At 37.8% G+C, this 20,836-nt stretch overlaps 1 protein-coding gene and 2 pseudogenes across 1 annotated transcript; 1 reads left to right on the top strand and 2 right to left on the bottom strand.

Moving 5' to 3' along the window:
* LOC113335764 overlaps positions 1-20,836 on the top strand; it is a 73,889-nt pseudogene that overhangs the window by 3,421 nt on the left and 49,632 nt on the right.
* LOC113335763 lies at positions 256-3,113 on the bottom strand (annotated as a pseudogene).
* On the bottom strand, positions 4,477-8,089 carry LOC113335762. Its single transcript, XM_026581789.1, has 7 exons — positions 7,696-8,089; positions 7,382-7,615; positions 6,649-7,167; positions 6,331-6,483; positions 5,961-6,188; positions 5,365-5,810; positions 4,477-5,256 (listed from the first exon to the last, which is right to left on the bottom strand). The coding sequence occupies exons 1-7, from the start codon at positions 8,000-8,002 to the stop codon at positions 4,597-4,599; spliced, it is 2,547 nt and encodes an 848-aa protein (XP_026437574.1). The 5' UTR covers positions 8,003-8,089; the 3' UTR covers positions 4,477-4,596.

Here is a 20,836-nt window from a genome sequence, read left to right as displayed (position 1 = left end):
AATCCAATACTCCAAATCCAACTCCGGCCCAAGGTGAAGCACAACACCACTTTCCATCAGCCAATCTCCAATTGCATGCATACACTACAACCATCTTATTTAGCTTCCATCTCAGCCAACACCGATTCAGTTCTCCTGTCTTCTAAGTCTCATCATCTTCCTCACCAATTCCACATATTGAATTACCATTTCATTTTAGACAAGACCCACAGAAGACAGTACCACCAGCTAACCCATGGCATCAGTTCTATTCTCTCTGATTAATTTGCAGTCCATATCAACCCCAAATCCAGTGTTGTTGTTTACGACAGCATTATATGCAATTCATAAAGCAACCCAAACGCCACCAGATATTCATTCTTATTGTCATTAAATCCACAGCACCAACTACTTCGATTCTCGCTACCAATTACTATTCTATCCGATCCTCTAGCCATCTAACTTCTCACCACAGAGAACTTTTGTTGCTGCAACCTCAGTCCATCTCCAAGTTCTCAGTGCAATCGTTGTGGGAAAACACACAGATCCTTACTTCACTTCGAACCAAAATTCCACCAGCGCCTTTCTTCACTGTCGACTGCCATTGTTGCTGCTTGCCATTAATCATCTCCTTTCACATCAAACATCCCATGTAAAACCAGTCATCTCCACTTTCTGTAGCAGACAAGCTCACGGTTTGTTTCTTGAAATCCCAGATGGAATAAGACCCAAACCTTCAAATACAACTGACATTTCCCTTCAACTTCAAGAGGAGCTGATGATTCTGATTTCGGTATCGAACTCGAACGCAATTGCCATTCATCTCAGGTCACTAGCCAACTCCGAATACATCATTCAGCCTCCAAACTGCACCACAGTAGACTCCAAGTCCATCTATCCAATGCTTTCCTGCCTCCGGCTACAGCAACACTTTCTCCATTTATTTCTGCAGGCCTGAACTGATCTTCAACACCACTGACTAATATAGCGGCCCACATCAATTGTAATCCCACTGTGGGAAACAGAGAAGCCATTACCCCCAGATGTTTCTTTCCCTGTTCAATCTTGACGTCTCCATCTCGGTTTGACTACATCTGCTAGTCGCTGTTGTTGTTGGAGACGTATGGGACTCGTGAAGAAGAGAAATGGAATTTCCATTTGAATCTCTAGTAGAAAACTCGACATAAACAATGAAGGATAAATATGCCTAGTGTACACCAAGATAGAGTTTACTCCTCTTGACCTCAGCAGCTCACGTGCACACTTCTTAAGATCTTAGTGGACTTGCAAGTGACTATCCCACTGTACCATCATCTAGCCGCAAGGTGGGTGAATTGTGCGGAGGCATAGTAACTTGGCTTCCCATGATAAAGAAGCAGTGAGTAATTTTGGAGCTTTTCATCGCAAACACCATTTAGCTTCTATTTAGCCATTATTCTCCGGATTATCGGAATTCATCTGTACTTTCTACAAAAGCACTAAAATAGAGTTATTAGTCAAAATACCGAGTCTTAGCTAATATAAAATGGGTATAAAATGTAGCACATACCGTGCTTATCACTATCTCAACATCATCTGACATTAAGTGACGCTCCGGGTTAAACTTTAGTGGTTCCTGCCAAATTCTAGGGTTTCTGCCTAAACATATTCGACTTAATAATACATGACTTCCTTTTGGGATGAAATAACCCGACACAACGGTATCTGAATTCGATACATGCGGAACATTAAAGGGAGCTATTGGATGGAGTCTAAGTGCTTCCCTAGCACAAGCTTTTACATAATTGAGTTTTGGAATATCAGATTCTTGTACCCAACGGCTCTTATCGACTACCATATCGATTTCTTCTGCAGCTTTTCTGAGGATATCCGGTTGATTTATCATCTCCGCCATGGCCCATTCAACTGCATTGGCTGGATTATCCACCGCCGTAATTATTACTTCCTGTCATGGGGGCAGAGCCAAGATATATAACATCACACAGAGAAAAATAAACTGACTATACACATACTGATATTATTATTCGGAGAAATGGAAGGAAATTATAGTAAATCAACAATCTTACCGTTATTTGAGCTTTGATCTCTTCAGTTGATAACAATGGCTTCCCATGTTTGTCCTTAAGAGAAATAAGCACATCTAGCAAATCTTCAGGCATTTTGTTCTTCATAGTTCCACTTCTCCATTGTCGAATCCTTTCTTCAATAATTGGATCATGATACTTATTCACGACCCCCATTGCTCTCTTGACAATTTTTTCATGACCATCTAAATCTAACCATGTCAAATAGGGTATATAATCTTGTATACTAAAAGCATAAATGTAATACAGGACTTCAAAAGCTGAATTAACATGCGCTATCTCTTCAATACCAGGCCCTCCATCTTTTCTTCCCTCGCCGAAATACCTTTGCTGAAAATCATTTTTTTAATTACATTCCCACTGAATTGCCTCGTTAGCAATCTTATATCAATCACTTCACCCCCATTCGATGCGTTTTTAGTGCACTGATTGTGTAAATAGAACACAAGGTTGTTAGCTTCTTCATTTCTCTTCTCGAGAAGCCATTTCAGTCTTGCATGGCTGACCATTTCAGAAGTCACAACTCTTCTCATTTTCTTCCATTGGTCTCCCCACGGTGTAACAATAGCAGTTAAGTACCCACGACTCAAATAATTAGTAGCCATTTTTTTAGGCCTGGATGCAAATATCACATCTTTTTTATTCAAGAATTCTCGAGCAAGCTCCGGAGAAGTCAATGGAATTACATGAACGTTCCCAAGACGAATACATGCAATTTCAGAATTCATTTCCTTCATTAGACCTAATATCCATTTATATCCTGGTTTATTTCGATGTAGATCTGGTATACTGCCGACAATTGGCCAAGGTGATGGCCCTGGAGGTAATGAAAATGATGCTGATAAAGATGGCTGTTTCCCAAGGGAGTTTGCCCCAAACTTGATAATAAGAACTACTAAAACTATTGATGCAAGAATACATACGAAACAGCTAGTATTTAGATAAACTGTTACGAGGTTGGTTGCAGAATCCAGCCAAAGCAAAAGGGTAGTACTAGAGAAGGTTAAGAAAGAGGTTTTGTTGGCCATGGCTGCCTAATTTCTTGGGATAATGATAGTTTCAGTGAATCGTATTAGTAGAATAACCCAGAACACACATATATATACATGCACATATGACATACCTCGACAGAGTAGATATTTTTCTTGTTCTATTTCTTTCCAACTTTATATATGTTTTGTTACATAAACGTGACAACAAATGTTTTCGCCATCGAAATTCATGTTTTAATTCACGTTTACTGAAAACAATAATTCACGTTTACTGAAAACAAGAAGAAGAGACCCAGTGTCCTGTATGGGCTCCACATCTCATTTTCAATTCAACCTCAGTTTCAGTTTCAACCTCATTTTTCCCATATGCTGATCAATCTTGTGTGGTTAAGGCTTACGCTATACCTAACAAAAACGAGCCACACAAACCTAATTGGTTTGAAACAAATTATTGCAAACTATATCTTATTGTAAAATATGTATCTTTTACATCTTTAACAGAGAGGACTCCCTTCTCTACGATATACGGGAATACAAGCATCCCTTCAAATTCAACAGCGCCACACCCCACAATGATATAGAAATTAAGTAGAAGTTCATTTAAAAGTTCTCCCTCACTTGATGTCATTTCCAAGAAAACAACATGAGTGACCTTTCTTTATGAAAAGAAATTTTTTTTGTCAGACATTAATAAATCACATGGATTTGTATCCACAATATCGTCTTAAATTAATCTCAACGCCAGTTACGAACAAGAAGATAAATTTAATTGGTATGACTCAATATAAAAAAATCTTACTGAGTGTATGTTGCAATATAACACAAAAGTGTGATCACAAGTAGATCAACACAGCGGTAAAATTCTCAAAGAGTTTGTTCCATTTTCAGTTTATAAAAACATAATAGATTTAACTTTTGAGCATATATGAAATATCACCTCGATGCACGAAAAACGCAAATGCACATATATTTCATAAGACTTTTGCAATAATTAAACCAATAATGATCACATACTACAAGTTCATCTTCCAACAACTCTAGAATTTAAATAATTAAATTTAAAAACATGCAAGATGAAAAACATTGGAAATAGCTTGTGTAATCGCAATTTCTGCTATACCAAATCCTAATTATCCTTCTCAAAAGTAAGAATAAATTCTCACAAGAGGTTTCCTAGAAAATAAGAGAAACAAAATAAGAAAAATTATAATTCATATGTAGTCTGCCACTTGTGTTTTGAGAGACCTAAGATCATCAGAGGCTTTTCCCAATTCCGAATTGAGTAGAGCTAGGCTGACTGAGAGGAGGCCCTTTTCTACGATACCGGGGGTTACCTTAATGTCAGAACCATAAGATCTCTTTTTACGTGTGTGTGTATAAACAAGCTAATCGTAGCAAAAAATTAATGCAACATTCCAGTACGTAAATATTTGTTTGGTAACACAAAATACAGAAAAGAAATATAGCTATAAGCAGATTAATAACTTGAACAGTACTGTTCAAGATCCATGAAACAATATAGGATTGAATTGTTTATCGATTCAGTCCTCCTTATAGTTATTGTTATTCATAATTACTGCTTGGATATGTTTATATTTCCGAAAGAGACTGCCCCAATATGTTGAATGAACCATTTCAACAAACAATGGTAGCTGTAACTTCACAAACAAGGTCACTGGAATACAACCAAAAACAGCTATAGGAATTGGAGCCCACGTGAATTTGTCTCCGAGCACAAGAAATAGCGATGCCCCGAAAGCTACCAATATGGTGGCCATTGATATAAAGAGAGTTGCCAAACCTATTATCATTTTCTGGGGCAACGACCTGAGAAAATCCTCTTCAGCATAGCGAGAAGTATATACCGCTAAAAACATAAGAACAGATGTGACCGAAGAGAATAAAGCCAGGGCATCTGCTATTGCAAAGATAGTAAATGGGGTCTTTCCCAAAAAAACCGGGACACCATTCTTACTACTATTTGTATCACTGATATTGCCCCCAGGGACGGTGAAAACTGCTGCAAATGCTACGGTAGCAATTAGGGCGGCCACTACCATGCACGATCCCGACGTATCTTTCATCCATTCTTCTGCTTTGTCTAACAATGTTTTGTGTTGTTCTGCAAATATATACTGAGCTGTATTCCCATCTTTGTTCCTCTTGAACTTGTCTTCCACGGGTATAATGCTTTCAACACCCTGAGTGAAGTTCAAGTGACCACAAATGTTAAATTAGTGCTTGGCAAAAGAACACGACAGAATAAATAATAAGAAAATTGCCCTATCATGTCGAACGAAAGACCTTACCTTAAACCACTGTAATTCTCGTTGCATCTGGAGCGCTAAACCAGAGACCAGATTAAGTTGAACAGGAGATGCTAACTTTGCAGCTTGATGCAAGATAGTATTATTGTCTTTATCTTTTCTAGATACTACGGCAGTCTTATTTTTTCCGCTAGCTTTAAATATGAGATTCAATGTCATTTTATTTCGCTCAGCGATAGCCATTTGTATCAGCGTTTCTCCTGCAAAACTGTACCATACCAGGTAATCGAACTTCTCAAGACATTGTGCTACAAATTCTACATTGCCATGCCTTATAGCTGTCTTTATGATGTTCGGATTTCTATTGAAATAATCTACTATCTGAGTTCTGTCCATTGTTCCATCGAGTTGCCCCAACATTTCATTAACTAATGCAACGGCTTGCTTGTGCATCAACTTTTGGTTGTATAAGTGCTTTATATGATACACTGAAATAACAACGAAAACATGCCACTCATAAGAAATAGTCTTGCTTGTAATATCCTACCTAGTTTAACAAATTACTAGAGCTAAATCTTATAATTATGGAAAATAAAGTTTAAACCTGAGCTATATACATCTTAAGGAAAAATGCTGACCTCGTCTTATGTAGGGCACGAGACAGGCTGAGATGAGCATGTTCTTTCTCCCTTTACGATCACCAGTTGAGGAGACTTCTGAACTTACTAAACAATTATCTTCAAATAGAACTTCGATAACTTCGCTGCTCTCTAAAAGGTTCTCTTCTTCTCTTTCGGTACCTTCTAAGCATTTGAAAGTGTTCCGTGCACCATAATTATGTGTAGGACGCATGTCCACCTGAATTACTGTACCACCCACCACATTTGCGTTTAGATATACTTCTGAGAATGATAAGTCAATGATACAGGTAACAATGGAATAAACAGGAAAAAAAGAAAAAAAATATTGTTTCCTTGACGCATTGATATATTTAGGGCGATTACTAACATGGATAGATGTATTGTTGCCACCATGTCAGCTTTGCACCGCTTAAAAATGCAAATGGCCTTTGAACCATCATCTCTAAACCGCATACATCATGTAACGATGATACTTCAGTAGCCAAATTCGGAAACCTTTTGATAATAGATAATGCCATATCTACAAACAAAACATTTGGACTTTCAGGAAAATGAACAAACAAAAGAAGTGTTGATAAGTTGATTTATGGGGCTTGGGGTCTTTCTTTTTTTTTTCTCATGTCCCGGTCTCGACCAATAAATGTGCCATTGTAGCATCAATAATATGTGAATTTTCGTTACTCACCGTAGAAACTTGCATCAATAGCTTTGCATAGTAGCTTTGCCCCTTCCCGGGGAGCGAATGGACTTGGGTGGCCAACGTCTTTAGTCACGGAGTAAAGATATTCAACTGTCTCTTTTTGCCCCGCAACAACAGACTGAAGAGCAACTTCGAGGGGCACCCTTCTTTTTTGATCGCGTATTTGAGGCAAGTGCTGGTTCTTCTTGACCAACACTGCAGCAACTTTAGAGCATCCATGAACGGCAGCATAATGAAGTGCTGTATTACCACGCCGTTTAGTTGCATATGCTAGTGCTTCCGATGGCATGAGTTCTACAATCTTCTCTACAAACTTCAGTCGATCATTGATTACAGCTACATGCAGAGCCGTTTCTGAATCCACAGAGATGAATTCCGTTTTTGCATTTGGATTCTTCTGAAAAAATTCATTAGCCTTTTCCCAGTCTCCTTTTACTGCTGCGTCGTATAGCGGCTCGTATCCATCTAAGACATGGTTTTTGTTAATCGCCTCAACGCTTTTTTCTTAATTCCCGCAAGAGCAACAATTAAACCAATAAGCATTAAAAAAAAAATTCAGATTAATTTATTTAAATTTAAATCAATTTTAATACTGTTATCAAAGCTTCTAAGCAAACCGAGAGAATGACTACCAAAACAGAATGCCCTAATCTAGGCGAGTTAAATAAATAATTAATGATAATAAAATTGCTTAGGAGAAGTTTATTTATCAGCTTACGAGAGACAATCTTCTGTTTGGTTGCTGGCTGTCCCGTAGAATTGTTAAGTCGGGCCTGTCTTTGACGATGTTGAACTTGGTGTTGATCCTTCCCATTACCATCAGTTGGCACCACATCTGTGATCTCCTCATATTTAACAGATGATAACGATGGCTTTTTTATTTTTGCTGCTGATTTATATGTAGCAGTACTAATATTGCCGACGACATCCTTTGTTGGCAGTGGTATTGAAGCTATAAAATATACACCAAGTGGAAGAGATTATAGGCTATTGAGCAGAATTCAGATATGGATCATGCAAATTATTACGTACCGTGCTGCTGCTGCTGTTGCTGTTGGTGGTGGTGGTTAGGATAACCCGATGATGTCGAGTCTCGGACAGCTCTATGTTCTCCTTTGCCATGTCGGTAATAATGGCCATCCCCAGTACTAATACTGCGTCTTAGAGTCTCTGACATTTGGTGTTGAGATTCAACGACTGTTTTAAGTAGTGTTTTGATCTCTTTCATTTCTTCAACTACCTGCCCAAAACGATCGACTTGGCCATAGGCTGGGTTCCGCGGAGCGTACATCATTTCCGGATGAGGTCGATAATCATTACCATATCCTCTAGCATACATGGTTGTATAGAGGAATCTGTTTTTGGATGAAAAGCAAAGCGAGCGAGATAAAAGGTTATGTTTTGATCAGTTTATATATATATATATATATATATAGTCTCTGAAACATACATGGGTAAGTTATATGCGGAATAGGGATATTCTGATAGTTAACATGGTAATTGATCATAAGTCACCCGAATGCCGGTGACCAAACTTTGATTCATCTATAAATTTAGAAAGTCAACTTTGGTGGGTTCTTTTTCTTGGTGCACCTATCATTTCTAAAAAAAATATCTATATATTAGGTACAATTATTCCATATATGACAAAGTTCATATTTATTATACTGTCCGACGACTTTGAATAAACCATTTTTTTTTAATAATAATAAATAAATAAAAAAACCATTTACTTACTATCTGCCTAAAAGTTTTATTCGAGGCTTCTGCATATTTTAATTATATTTTCGTTACAGTTTTTCAATAGAAAAATGGAGTTGACGTGAATAATTGAGTGAAAGTCTTCTCATGTCGATCTGATCAACGGTCGGAAGTTTCAATGCTAAATTGCAAGCTTATCAATTTCGAGTTACAATAATTTTTATCAATTGGCCGTTAAATTAATTCAAATAGACATTGGCATACATTGGTACCATGTTAGTATCCAGTAACTAGATGAGCGATGCACGGTTAGTAGGAGACATAAAAAAGATAGTATATATGGTAGATCGGATATGTGAATTAAGTCATTAATATATACAGTATAACTTTGACAAATTAATTTTTCAAAAATTAATTATTTCGTTAAAATAATAAAATTTTCGTCCTAATTAGATTAGATTCGTATAAGCTATATTTTAACTCGATAAATTAATAATTTCGCTGAAATGATAATGTTGTTTGGTCTATTAATTTGTCGATGTTTTAATATACATACCATTAAGTGTTTTAGTATATAGCATGGCTTTCTATATATGCGTAGTAGCAACTGCCAAGTAATTAAACAAACAACATTTGGTGTTCAGATTCTACTACTATTATGGTTGTGTATTATGGATGTGTATCATCGACTCAACCTAAAACAGATGGACAATTCTGTCAGCCCTGTCAGTATTGTAAATCATATTTCTGTTCCAAAATAGGTGCAATTTATAGCAACGATTGTAATAAATTTGAGGACTAGGACGTTTCCAGTGTTGCTGGCAAATAGTTCGGGGAATCAGAATGATGTTTCTATTACAGAAGTATTCCGCAATCTCATTGTTAGTAAGCTTAATAAGTACGGGGAATGTTTTTATGATCATTGTTTGTACCCAGAAATATTTACAGGCACAAAATACAATCGATTTGGTGATGATGATGAAAACTAGGGTTTTACACAAAACAATCATAAATAAGAGAGACATGAGTTTAACGTGGTTCAGCAAGTTTTGCCTATATCCACAGACGAATCCCCATAGGAAAAGATACTTTATTGATTTATCAATTGCAATGATTTCTAATCCCTTTTAGGATTTGTTGGTGTATTTTCATGTATCTCCTTTAAGGTTGAGATTCCCCTCTATTTATAAAACTGAATATATGGGTTAAATCATAATTTCGATACAAACTTCATATAGAAGTAACTTAGCTAGCAAGTCATCTGGAATATTCCAGAACTTCCCTCCAGCAACTTGGCCAGCAAGTCATCCAGAAACTTCTTCCAGGGCTTTTGCTTTAGATCAGTAAAACGGGCCAAATTGTCATTGGCCAACGGGTTTGACCAATGACCTTGACTTTGACTGACAGGGTTGACTTTTTAATATTGACTGTGGCTGCCGATCTTTGACTGGCAGACTGCCTTGACTGGAAACATGACTGGAGACTGGATGGCTGACAACATGGGTGGAGGCTAGTTGACATCACGATTGGCAACATGGCTGAAATCTGGATGGCATCGCGTTTGGAAACATAACTGGAAACAGGCTGGCAGCGTGGCTGAAAACACGACTGGCAACATGGCTTTGACCATTGACCGTTCCTTGACTTTGACCATTGAACGACCCGCATATTCGGTTATCCTGTATACGGAGTTGGTTGGCTTAATGACAAACTTGAACGAGACCCAAATGGTGGTTTAAGTAGCAATCTGACCCAATATGTAGCATTTTTACTCATGGTACAAACATGGGCCCTCTTAACTTCCAACTTGTTGTGGGGTTAAGAAATTTCGTTTCCCTTGGTAAATGACAAAATTCGCGCCCAAGTGTGGATTATTGTTCCTTCCCTCGCTGTTTGCGGAAATCATAACCAAGACGCCGCCAAGTTAAGTTATTGTGACTGGATAATCGAAGGGCAGTAGGTGAGCACGAACCACTGTTGTAGAAAATAACTAGACTGAAGGCCGAACTGGTCTACAACGAAATAGTGATACTGGAGTGGAGTAGTTTCCTGAAACTGGAGTGCAATGGTTGCGAGCGAGAGATGACTCGAACAGTTATTGGTGAAACTTGACTGCAAATGCGAAAACAATTATTGAAAGTGAGCAACAATTGTTGATGCAAAACTGGGCTGCAATAGTTGAATCAAAACTGGGGCTCCAGTAGTAGATGCGAAACTGAACTGCAACAGTTGTGTAGAACTAGACTGGTGGCAGTTGTTGGAAAAGATGAAATACCCTAGCAGTCATTGAGCTAGAATCTGTGTTGACTGTTGTTGCAAGCGAAACATAAATTTTCGGGAAGACAATATTTTCCAACCAAACTGGGTAGCAGTAGCTGTTGGTACTAAATTGATGTCAACTACAGGCTGCTGCAGTTGTGAGCGAAAAGGCGACAACCATTGATGAGACCTTTCAATCATTGGGATGGTAGCTGACTTTGTGTGGCGCTGGACCTCCCGACAGTCTTGGGTGTGCTACTGGATATGACAACGACATTTATATGTCGTCAATTGTTATATGTATCAGAATAACAACAGTGATGTAAAACTAGACCGCAACAGTTGCAGCGGAACCGGATTGCAACAATAGTGATAAACTGGACCGCGACAACCATATAGATGGACTACAGGGGCTGCGAGCGAAGCTGGACGCTGGACTGCAGGAGCTGCGAGCGAAGCTGCATTGTAGCAACTATGATCAGCTGTACTGCAACAACTGCGAGCAAAGCTGCAGCTGCGATCAGCTGGACCGCAGGAACTATGAGCAAAGCTAGACTGCAGCAGCTACGATCAGCTAGGCTGCAGGAGCATGTCGAGGTTTACGAATCGAATCAGCACTCACGAACTTTGCACGCGGCCATGTTGTGGACAAAAATCAATACAACAAAATTCACAAACTTTGAGGATTTCATATATATAATGGCTTCATTTGGTGATTAAATGCGACCTTTTTTGATGTCGCCTCTCCAAATTCAAAAATAAATTTTCTCCGAATATTGAAATTATACCTCCATGATGTTGGAAATTTATATATGATCGCAACGAGCCGAAAATCACTGAATTCGAATGCACGATGAAGAAGTTATCAAAGAAACAAAATTGATAGTCATGTGGAGTAAGTCGGGGTGAATGGATTGCTGACGGGAATAGAGCAGATGACATGGCGTAACTTCTAATGATATGGCATATGACATGGTGGAAAGTTGCTAACGTGGAAACTGATATGGAAAGGTGCTAGCTGACGTGATACCCGGTTGACAACGCGACATTGACATGTTAATGACGTGATCCATTTTTCAATGGATTCGCTTGGTGAGCGAACACGACCATTTTTGATGTCATTTCTCCAAAAATATTCTTTCTTTCTCTACGTGTAGAAATTGTTACCTTCTTGATGTGGGAAATTGAAATACGGTCGCAACGAGCCAAAAATCGCTCAATTCGGATGCACGATAAAGAAAAAAAATGCCCGACTTCCCAAACCCAAAGTAAAGAGTGGAAAAGCCCAAACCCAACAGTGGGGTGGAAACATCCCAAAAGGAAAGGAATTGGGCGTAAAGATCTTCTGGGCGTAAATATCCTGAGTTGGGTTAAAAAATCCGAATTTTAAAAAAAAGGGCGCCGGAGTTGGCCGGAGAAGATGAACTGCTGCCCGAAGAAGGTGAACAACACCCTGACATGGGTGAACAAAGTTTAAGACGTGGGTGAACAGAAACACTGATATGGCTAAACAAGACACTGACGAGGGTGAATGACACCTCTCTGACATGGGTGAAAAAGACCTTAATATGGGTGAGCAACACTGTTGACGTCATGCTGACTCGGCAAAAGCAGTTGCTGACTTAACAAAGATGATGTGGCTCATCTTTACTGAGGTGATGTGAAGTACTGATGACGTGGCATATGACATGTCAGATCTTGCTGCAAACGTGGGTTATCCTGAGAGGTGATTTGGCCCCTCATGTGGCTAGATATTGCTGACGTGGCAATACATTGCGATGACGTGCATTCCTAGTTGCCTCTGATGTGGCGCCGCTAATATTGCTCACGTGGCGGTACGCGTGGCGCTTGCTTGGACTTGGGTGCAAATATCCGTTGGTGTAAAAAATTGGGGTTGAAAGAAAATTTTCTTGTTTGGCTTGGCTCACGGCTCCACGAGGGTGGAAATAGCGTTAGGATTTTTGAGTGGGGTGGGAAAATCCGGCTTGCTTCTGCATCGGCTCGATTTTCAGCGGCTTGACTTGGGTGTGAACATCTTGATGCTTGCCTAAGTGGGGATGAAAAATCCAGTAGTTTTCCGGAACTGTCGTCTTTTTTTCGAACCTTTTCCAACAATCTTTCTGAACTATCAACAACAGTATTTTGTGGCCTGTTGGCGTTTCTCACGAATCTTTTGTGACGTCTCCATGAAGTTTTTTTTTTTTTCTTAGGGTTTTTTCCATCTCACGAGTGTTTTAAAGGTAGTTAACGCAGACACATGATACAAGTGACTAAGGATAGGTAGCTAAACAACCCTACGAATATGGTGGTCGTAATTCCGAGAAACTAGAAACTCAAATATGTATCCTCTTCGTTATAGGGGAACGAATTTCTTCGAACTTTGGATTGTGCATGGTGCAGATCGTACATCCTGGCAACAATTTTGATGATGTTTTCGCTCTATCTTTTATCGCGGACCGAAAGCACAGGCAACAGTTTCATTGAACTTTGTAGTGATGCGATTTCAATGGCTTCTGAAGGTAATAGTTTCAGCAAACCTCGAACTGCGAAGTTGGACTACAGCAGTTGCGATCAACTGGACTGCAGTAACTATGATTAACTGGACTGCAGCAGCTGCGATCAGATGGATTGTAGCAATTGCGATCAACAGTCATTGTTGACGACGTCCAAACTTCTTTCTCACGAAAAAGATTTTAAAGTTTTCTGTGCTACTTTTATCAACGGAACAATATGATTATTTTTCTCAGATTCCCCTTAGCCAGCGCAAATGTTTATACCCAGAAATATTTCCAGGCACAAAACACAATCCATCTGGTGTTGATGAAAACTAGGGTTTTACATAAAACAAACATAAATAACAAAGACACGAATTTAACGTGGTTCGGCAAGTTTTGCCTACATCCACAGACGAATACCGTAGGGAGAGATATTTTACTGGTCTATCGATTACAATGATTTCTAATTCTTTTTAGGGTTTGCTGGTTTATTTTCGTGTATGTCCTTAAGGGTTGAGATTCCCCTTTATTTTTACAGATGATTATATGGGTTAAACCATAATCTCGAGATAAACATCATATATAAGTAACTTAGCTAGCAAGTTGAAAAAAACGGGGGTCTAACAACCGCACCCAATATTTCGCTTAACAATCTTTATGGACAAACTCCAATATAATTCCAAAAAAATCAACTAGATAGTCAAACTCAATCAATGAAAATATATCCAAGAGTTGTATCTCTGTTTCACAATGTAATCGCAAATCAAACAGATAGAAATCCTTGAGCCTGATTATTAAACAACTTGAACGGTACCAAAGACCAATGTTCAAGTTTGAATCAATATAATCAACAACCGAAGGTTGGATTCTCTAATTGATTGAACTACGCACAACCTACGATATTTCTATTATATAAAAAAATATAATGCGGAAAAGAAATAACACAGACACCAGAAATTTTGTTAACGAGGAAACCGCAAATGCAGAAAAATCCTGGGACCTAGTCCATATTTGAACACCACACTGTATTAAGCCGCTACAGACACTATCCTACACCAAGTTAACTTCGGACTGGAATGTAGTTGATCCCTAACCAATCTCACACTGACCAAGGTACAGTTACGCTCCTTACGTCTCTGAATCCAGTAGGACTCTACGCACTTGATTTCCTTAGCTGATCTCACCCAAAACTAACAGTTGCTACGACCCAAAGTCGAAGACTTGATAAACAAATATGTCTCACACAGAAAAGTCTATTGTATAGATAAATCTGTCTCCCACAGATAAACCTATGAGTTTTGTTCCATCTTTTGATAAATCAAGGTGAACAGGAACCAATTGATATACCAGACTTATATTCCAAAGAACAACCTAGAATTATCAATCACCTCACAATAATCTTAATTGTATGGTAGTGAAATAAGATATTGTGGAATAACAAACGATGAGACGAATATGTTTGTGACTAATTTTATCTTGCCTATCGGAGATTAAATCTCGAGCCAATCCTAGAGAAGATAGTACTTGCTACGATAGAAGATGCAAGATCAGATCAGGCAACTGAAAAATCGGGGGTCTAACAACACCACCCAATATTTCTCTTAGCAATCTGTATGGACTAACTCCGAAACACTTTCTAGAGAATCAACTAGACAGTCAGACTCAACTTAGGTAACAGTATCTCAAGGAGTTAATATCTCTCTCTTGTTTTGATTTACTCAAGCTAATAGAAATCAGCGAGTCTTTAATCAAACACAAGGAATAACTTGGACAATACCAAAGACCAATGTCCAAGGATCAATCAATGACAATCAACAACCAAGGGTTGGATTATGCTAATTGATGATCTAACACACAACCGGTATTATTTCAATTATAAAGATAAAACAATATAATGCGGAAACTGAAATAACACATACACCAGAAATTTTGTTAACGAGGAAACCGCAAATGAAGAAAACCCCCGGGACCTAGTCCAGATTGAATACACACTGTATTAAGCCGCTAAAGACACTAGCCTACTCCAAGCTAACTTCGGACTGGACTGTAGTTGAACCCAAATAAGTCTCCCACTGATCCAAGGTGCAGTTGCACTCCCTACGCCTCTGATCCCAACAAGATACTGCGCACTTGATTGCCTTAGATGATCTCACCCACAACTAAGAGTTGCTACGACCCAAAATCGCAGGTTTTGACAATAAACAAATCTGTCTCACACTGACAAGTCTATCAAAGGATCAATCTGTCTCCCACAAAAAACCTAAAGTTTTTGTTCCGTCTTTTGATAATAATCAAGGTGAACAGGAACCAATTGATAATCCGGTCTTATATTCCCGAAGAACAGGCTAGATTAATCAATCACCTCACAACAATCTTAATCGTATGGTAGCGAAACAAGATGTTGTGGAATCACAAACAATGAGACGAAGATGTTTGAGATTACTTTTTATATCTTGCCTATCGGAGATATCAAATCTCAAGCCAATCAATCAGATTGTACTCGCACGATAGAAGATGCAAGATCAGATCACACAACTACGATAAAAGTAGTATCGGTCTGGCTTCACAATCCAAATGAATTCTTTAAGTCGTTAACCTGGTTTTAGAAGAAGAAAACCAAAGGCTAAAGGAGAACCAACTCTAGTACAAAAACTAGTATCACACGTAAGGTGTGGGGATTAATTTTGCACAATACTAGATATCTCCTTTATATAGTCTTTCAAATCAGGGTTTTTCCTTGGTAACAAAGTAATCAATATTCACCGTTAGATGAAAACCTGATTTAGATTCAGCTAATTTTTCTCAACCGTTAGATCGAAAACTTAGCTTGTTATACACAAATGAACTGCACGCTTCTAGGTTTGTTAACCGTACCCAAACATGTACATTGTTGGTTCAATAATAGTTAACCAAAAGGTTAGCCATATGAGCATTTCATATCAACCATGTTCTTCTTCACCATAACTAGTTCAAATGACTCAAATGAACTAGTTAGAGAGTTGTTCAATTGCAAGGAAATCTTATGTAACTACACAAGACACAATTGAAGCAAAGATGATTTGATTCACTTGAATTGGTTCATGAACTTTTATAGCGACGGTTTGCAAACTGCATTCCTTAGTTTTTTTAAAGTTTAAGTTCAGAAATCATCTTCAGATATATAACCTTCTTAAGTTCGCACACTAGGTTCGCGGACTTAAGCAACCGGCAGAGTTTACAAACTCCAGCAGAAAATCTCGGCAAGAGACCTTCCGCAAGTTCGCGGACTGGGTTCGCGGAGTGGTACTTACGCAACTAGTTTGTCAACTACAGCAGAATTTCTCGGGATGAGAAGTTCGGCAGTTCGCGGACTTGGCAACAAGCCATTCTTCCGGTTTCTCTTGATCAACAAAGTTCGAAAACTTTGGTTCAAGGAATAGGACTTATACATAAATGTGTTTCCACAACAATGCTTATGTCCATCATTGGTTATGTAATCTAAACTCTCATTTCAATCATTGAAACATTCTTAGAGGACGTTATACAGTTGTTACACCATTTCTCGCCAAAGCAATTTTCAAGATGATTGAAACATATCATGACTTTCGTCACTAGGTAAAGATAAACTTGGTCGAAGCGAAAATCTTACCAACACATATTTCGAGATATAGATAGGCGAGGTATACTCGGCTCGAAATACCAAATGTGTATAATCTGAGTCTATATATATAGCATACGACTTTTTCTCTCAAGAAGTAGGAGATAGAGTAGATAGACTTTTGAGTGACAGATAAGTTCAAGTCTTCACATACCTTTTTGTTGAGAAGTTCCACCGGTTCCTTGAGTAGTTCTTCTACTTGTATGATGAATCACCATGAAGTCCTTGAGCTCAACTACACTTTGTATCCTAATCCGAGACTTAGCTATAATAGACTAGAAATCAAGACTTATAGTTTTGATCACTAACATTGACAAACATGATTGAGATAGCAACGCATGCGAGTTCAACCGAGCAATGCTCTAACAATCTCCCCCTTTGTCAATTTTACTGACAAAACTATCAATACATATGGAATACAAAAAAGATAAAGAAACTTAAGTAGTTCCTATTCCACATGTCTAATCTTCAACATTCCTCGAAATCTTCATCACTTCCAAATACACCAATGATCCCAAAGGTTGTAAGTTTAGCATCACCGCTGTTGAAGATTCGTAGCTATAACAATGAGAAAACATCGATCTCGATCATTGTTATACAATGTCATAGTATTATTACACAACGTCAAAGTTCAATTGTATCACAACTTCAACAATAATACTATGGTGATATGTATCGCTCCCCCTTAGTCAATACTCCATCTCACATGGAAACCACTCCCCTTCCATAATGACCCGAAGACCATATGTATTTGTAGTGTGAACTACATATTAATTCTCCCCCTTTTTGTCAATAAAATTGGCAAAGGTACAAGAACGGGATCATAATGAAATTTCCGTAAGAGACATTTCATGACTAAAAAGAAAGAACACACATCATCTTATTTAGATGCAATCATATAGCCGAAGCTAATAGATTTTAAAGATACAAGATAACCCCTCTAAAATTCCACAGCCGCACACCGCTCAAGATATGACCATTAAGCACAAGTTCAAAAGAACTCTCCCCTATTTGATGTCATTCCCGAGAGAACAACAACGAGTGACCTTAATTTCAAAAGAAAATAAGGATTTTTATTGGACACTAAAACCATAAGAATGGCTTTTATATCCAAAAACTTAATCAAATTAATCACAAGTAAACCCATGAATAATTTAATCGGAATACGCAACCAAATTAAACACAAAAAGTGATCAATTTAATTGATTATGCTCAACATAAGTAAACTTACGGAGCTACGACTAAGTTTAACCATAAGGAATGATTAGCTTAACCGTTCATATACTCAACACAAGAAAAACTTATGAAGTAATAACTAAATAACCAAACAAGATGATTAATTTAGTTCATAATGCTCGACATATAGTACCTTACGGAGAAACAACAAAGACAATCAAAAATAATCAACTTGGTTGTTTAGTGCTCAACGTAAGACACATTACGGAGCCTCACAATATTACACAAAGTATGGATCAGTAAAGATCAATACTGTGGAATACACAAGGATTCATTCTATCTTCCATCACTGTTCGCATAACGACATTCAATAGACATAATCCTTGCAAACAAAAGATTTTAACCTATCTTCCATCAAAGATTGACAATATAGGCTTAACTTTTGTATCTGTCAAAAGTCCATTCATTATTTAACCAATACATGAATATCTATCACAAACGACTTTACTTTTGATAAGGTATGGGACAAACATAGTTCACGGACGTAAACACCAATATCCCATAACAAGTTGCAATATAACAAATCATAGAGATTAAATATTGCAAAAACATCATCCTCCAAATATTTTTAGAATTTTAAACCAAAAAATCTAAAAATATGAAGATGAAAACGTTGGACATAGCTATGTGTAATCACAATAATGGCTATTCCAAACTCTAGTAATCCTTCTCAAAAATAAGAATAAATTCTCATAAGAAGTTTCCTAGACAACAACACAAACTCGTAATGCACATACAAGATGATTTGTCCTTATAGGGTAGAATCAATCTTTTTCGCATGGATTTACACCAATAATAGATACCAAAGGCGTATAAAAAGATTTTCTTAATCAAAGAAGAACATACAAAGTCAATAACGACTATGCACCATAGTTCACAAAAGATGATTGTGAACATTCAAGAATTCCATAGCACTGCGTACTACTTTCATTCTTGAACTTCCTTCTTTGTGATTCACCAACAACATTCTTTTAAAAGCTACAAATTATCTTAGAAAAGTATTACTCCAAGTATCCAAGTGCCAAAGTTCAAGAGAAGTGGAACAAGTGCAACGAAACGGAGCAAAATACTCAAAAAGAAGAGACAGGACAAATACCAATCTTAACTCATCCAAATTCAATGTTTCTCGTCTCCATTTTGAAGAGAATTCAAAGAGGAAGAGAGTGCAAAAATAATGAGGTCAATCCGAGTTCGGACGAAGAAGTTACAGGCAAAACAAGTTTACCGAATATCGACGTCAAGTATGCGTACGGGTTTGCAAACGAGTTTTCGTATCCAGAAGCAGTATCCAGACGGGGTTTGCGAACTTAAACCCCTGTATTTTGGTTTTAAATGATGTTATGTATACCTGGTATGTGTACCATGAAGTCCAAACATCCCGAACTAATGCTATCAAACCTAAACATTTAAAAACCTTAAACACAGATCAAGTTAGGTATAAATGAACGATAAGCAAGGTACATGGATCATTATAAGTACTCAAACAATTAATAAAAACATAAAACTTGCTCAAGTTTATAGACATACATTTTTAGAAGAATCCAGTTGAATTCTACATCCTTACCAAACATAATCTGTGCGCCCCAATTTTCGTGCTTCCCTCACCATATACATAACAGGGCGTTCCTTGGTGAGGATACACTTACAACAAACTCAAGTTGTGTTGAGGTGAACAATGTCTTGCTCACCAAAAGTGACTTTTTGATTATCATGAAAGAGATCACTTTTAGAACCTTTAACATCCAAATCCATCTTCCCAAAGAACTCTTTAAGTTCCATCATGGATACTGCTTTCTCCATAGTTATGGAACTTTCTGGGAGATCATTCATTTTCACACTCAAAACATCATTGAATTTATTTGGTATCCACTTTTGAATGCGTTTAGGAACGACCGAAACCTTCTTCCCATTACTCTCTTCAAGATTTTCCGGAAGAGAATTGGATTGATTATTCTTTTGCAAGTTAGTCTTTCTCCAATTGGGAGTATCAGATCCTGTCTTCGTCTTTACGAAGTTATCCTTTTGATAACTATTACGATTGTGAAAAGGATTCGTATGACGTTTATTGGCAAATCTAGGCTTATCACAGCACTGATTCCTTCTCCTAAAGGTTGGACAGTTACAACCTGTAACGTTAAGAGGATTAGTCTTAACGTATGATCTTGGATTCACAACTTCTTGTGATGCCCAAACAAGAACATCATGAAGTTTCTCATTCCTTATACGGAAACGACATCTCTTTTCCAGGTGACCTTTATTTCCGCAATAGTGGCAAACATAAGGAATGTGCTTACCTCGATATGTATGTGCTGACTTTGGAGGTTGATATACTTTGCTCTTTCGAACCTTAACTACCGGTGAAGGTATTTCACTTTTTCCATCAGTGGAAACCTTTTGTTGAGAAGAATCACTAGCCTTGACAAATTTTACCTCTTTGCTACTTGGAGCATCTATTCCCTTATAGCCCAATCCTCGTGTATCACGATGATTTTTACTTTCTCCTAGCATAGTGGTTAATTTGCTTGAACTAGTATTGAATTTTTTCAAGTCATCTTCCAACATATTGATTTTATCAAGAGCAGTAGCTAAATCAGCCTCAAGGTGCTTTTCTCGAGCGAGACAAGCACTTTCTCTGTCATCAAAACTAATTTGTTGAGAGTTAAGCCTTGCTTCAGATTCTCCAAGTTTCTCTTCCAACAAAAAGTACTTTTGATAAATATTATCACATTCAAGTGACTTCATACGTAGGTTTTCCTTAGAATCCTTGAGGATCGATTCGCAAAAACGATTCGAAAAATAAACACTTGCATAACATCTTCCCAATTTCTTGTTTTCTCGACAGAGA

This window comes from Papaver somniferum, unplaced genomic scaffold (genome assembly GCF_003573695.1).
Source record: "Papaver somniferum cultivar HN1 unplaced genomic scaffold, ASM357369v1 unplaced-scaffold_15, whole genome shotgun sequence".
NCBI lineage: Eukaryota > Viridiplantae > Streptophyta > Magnoliopsida > Ranunculales > Papaveraceae > Papaver > Papaver somniferum.
This window is presented reverse-complemented; position numbering and strand designations above follow the sequence as displayed.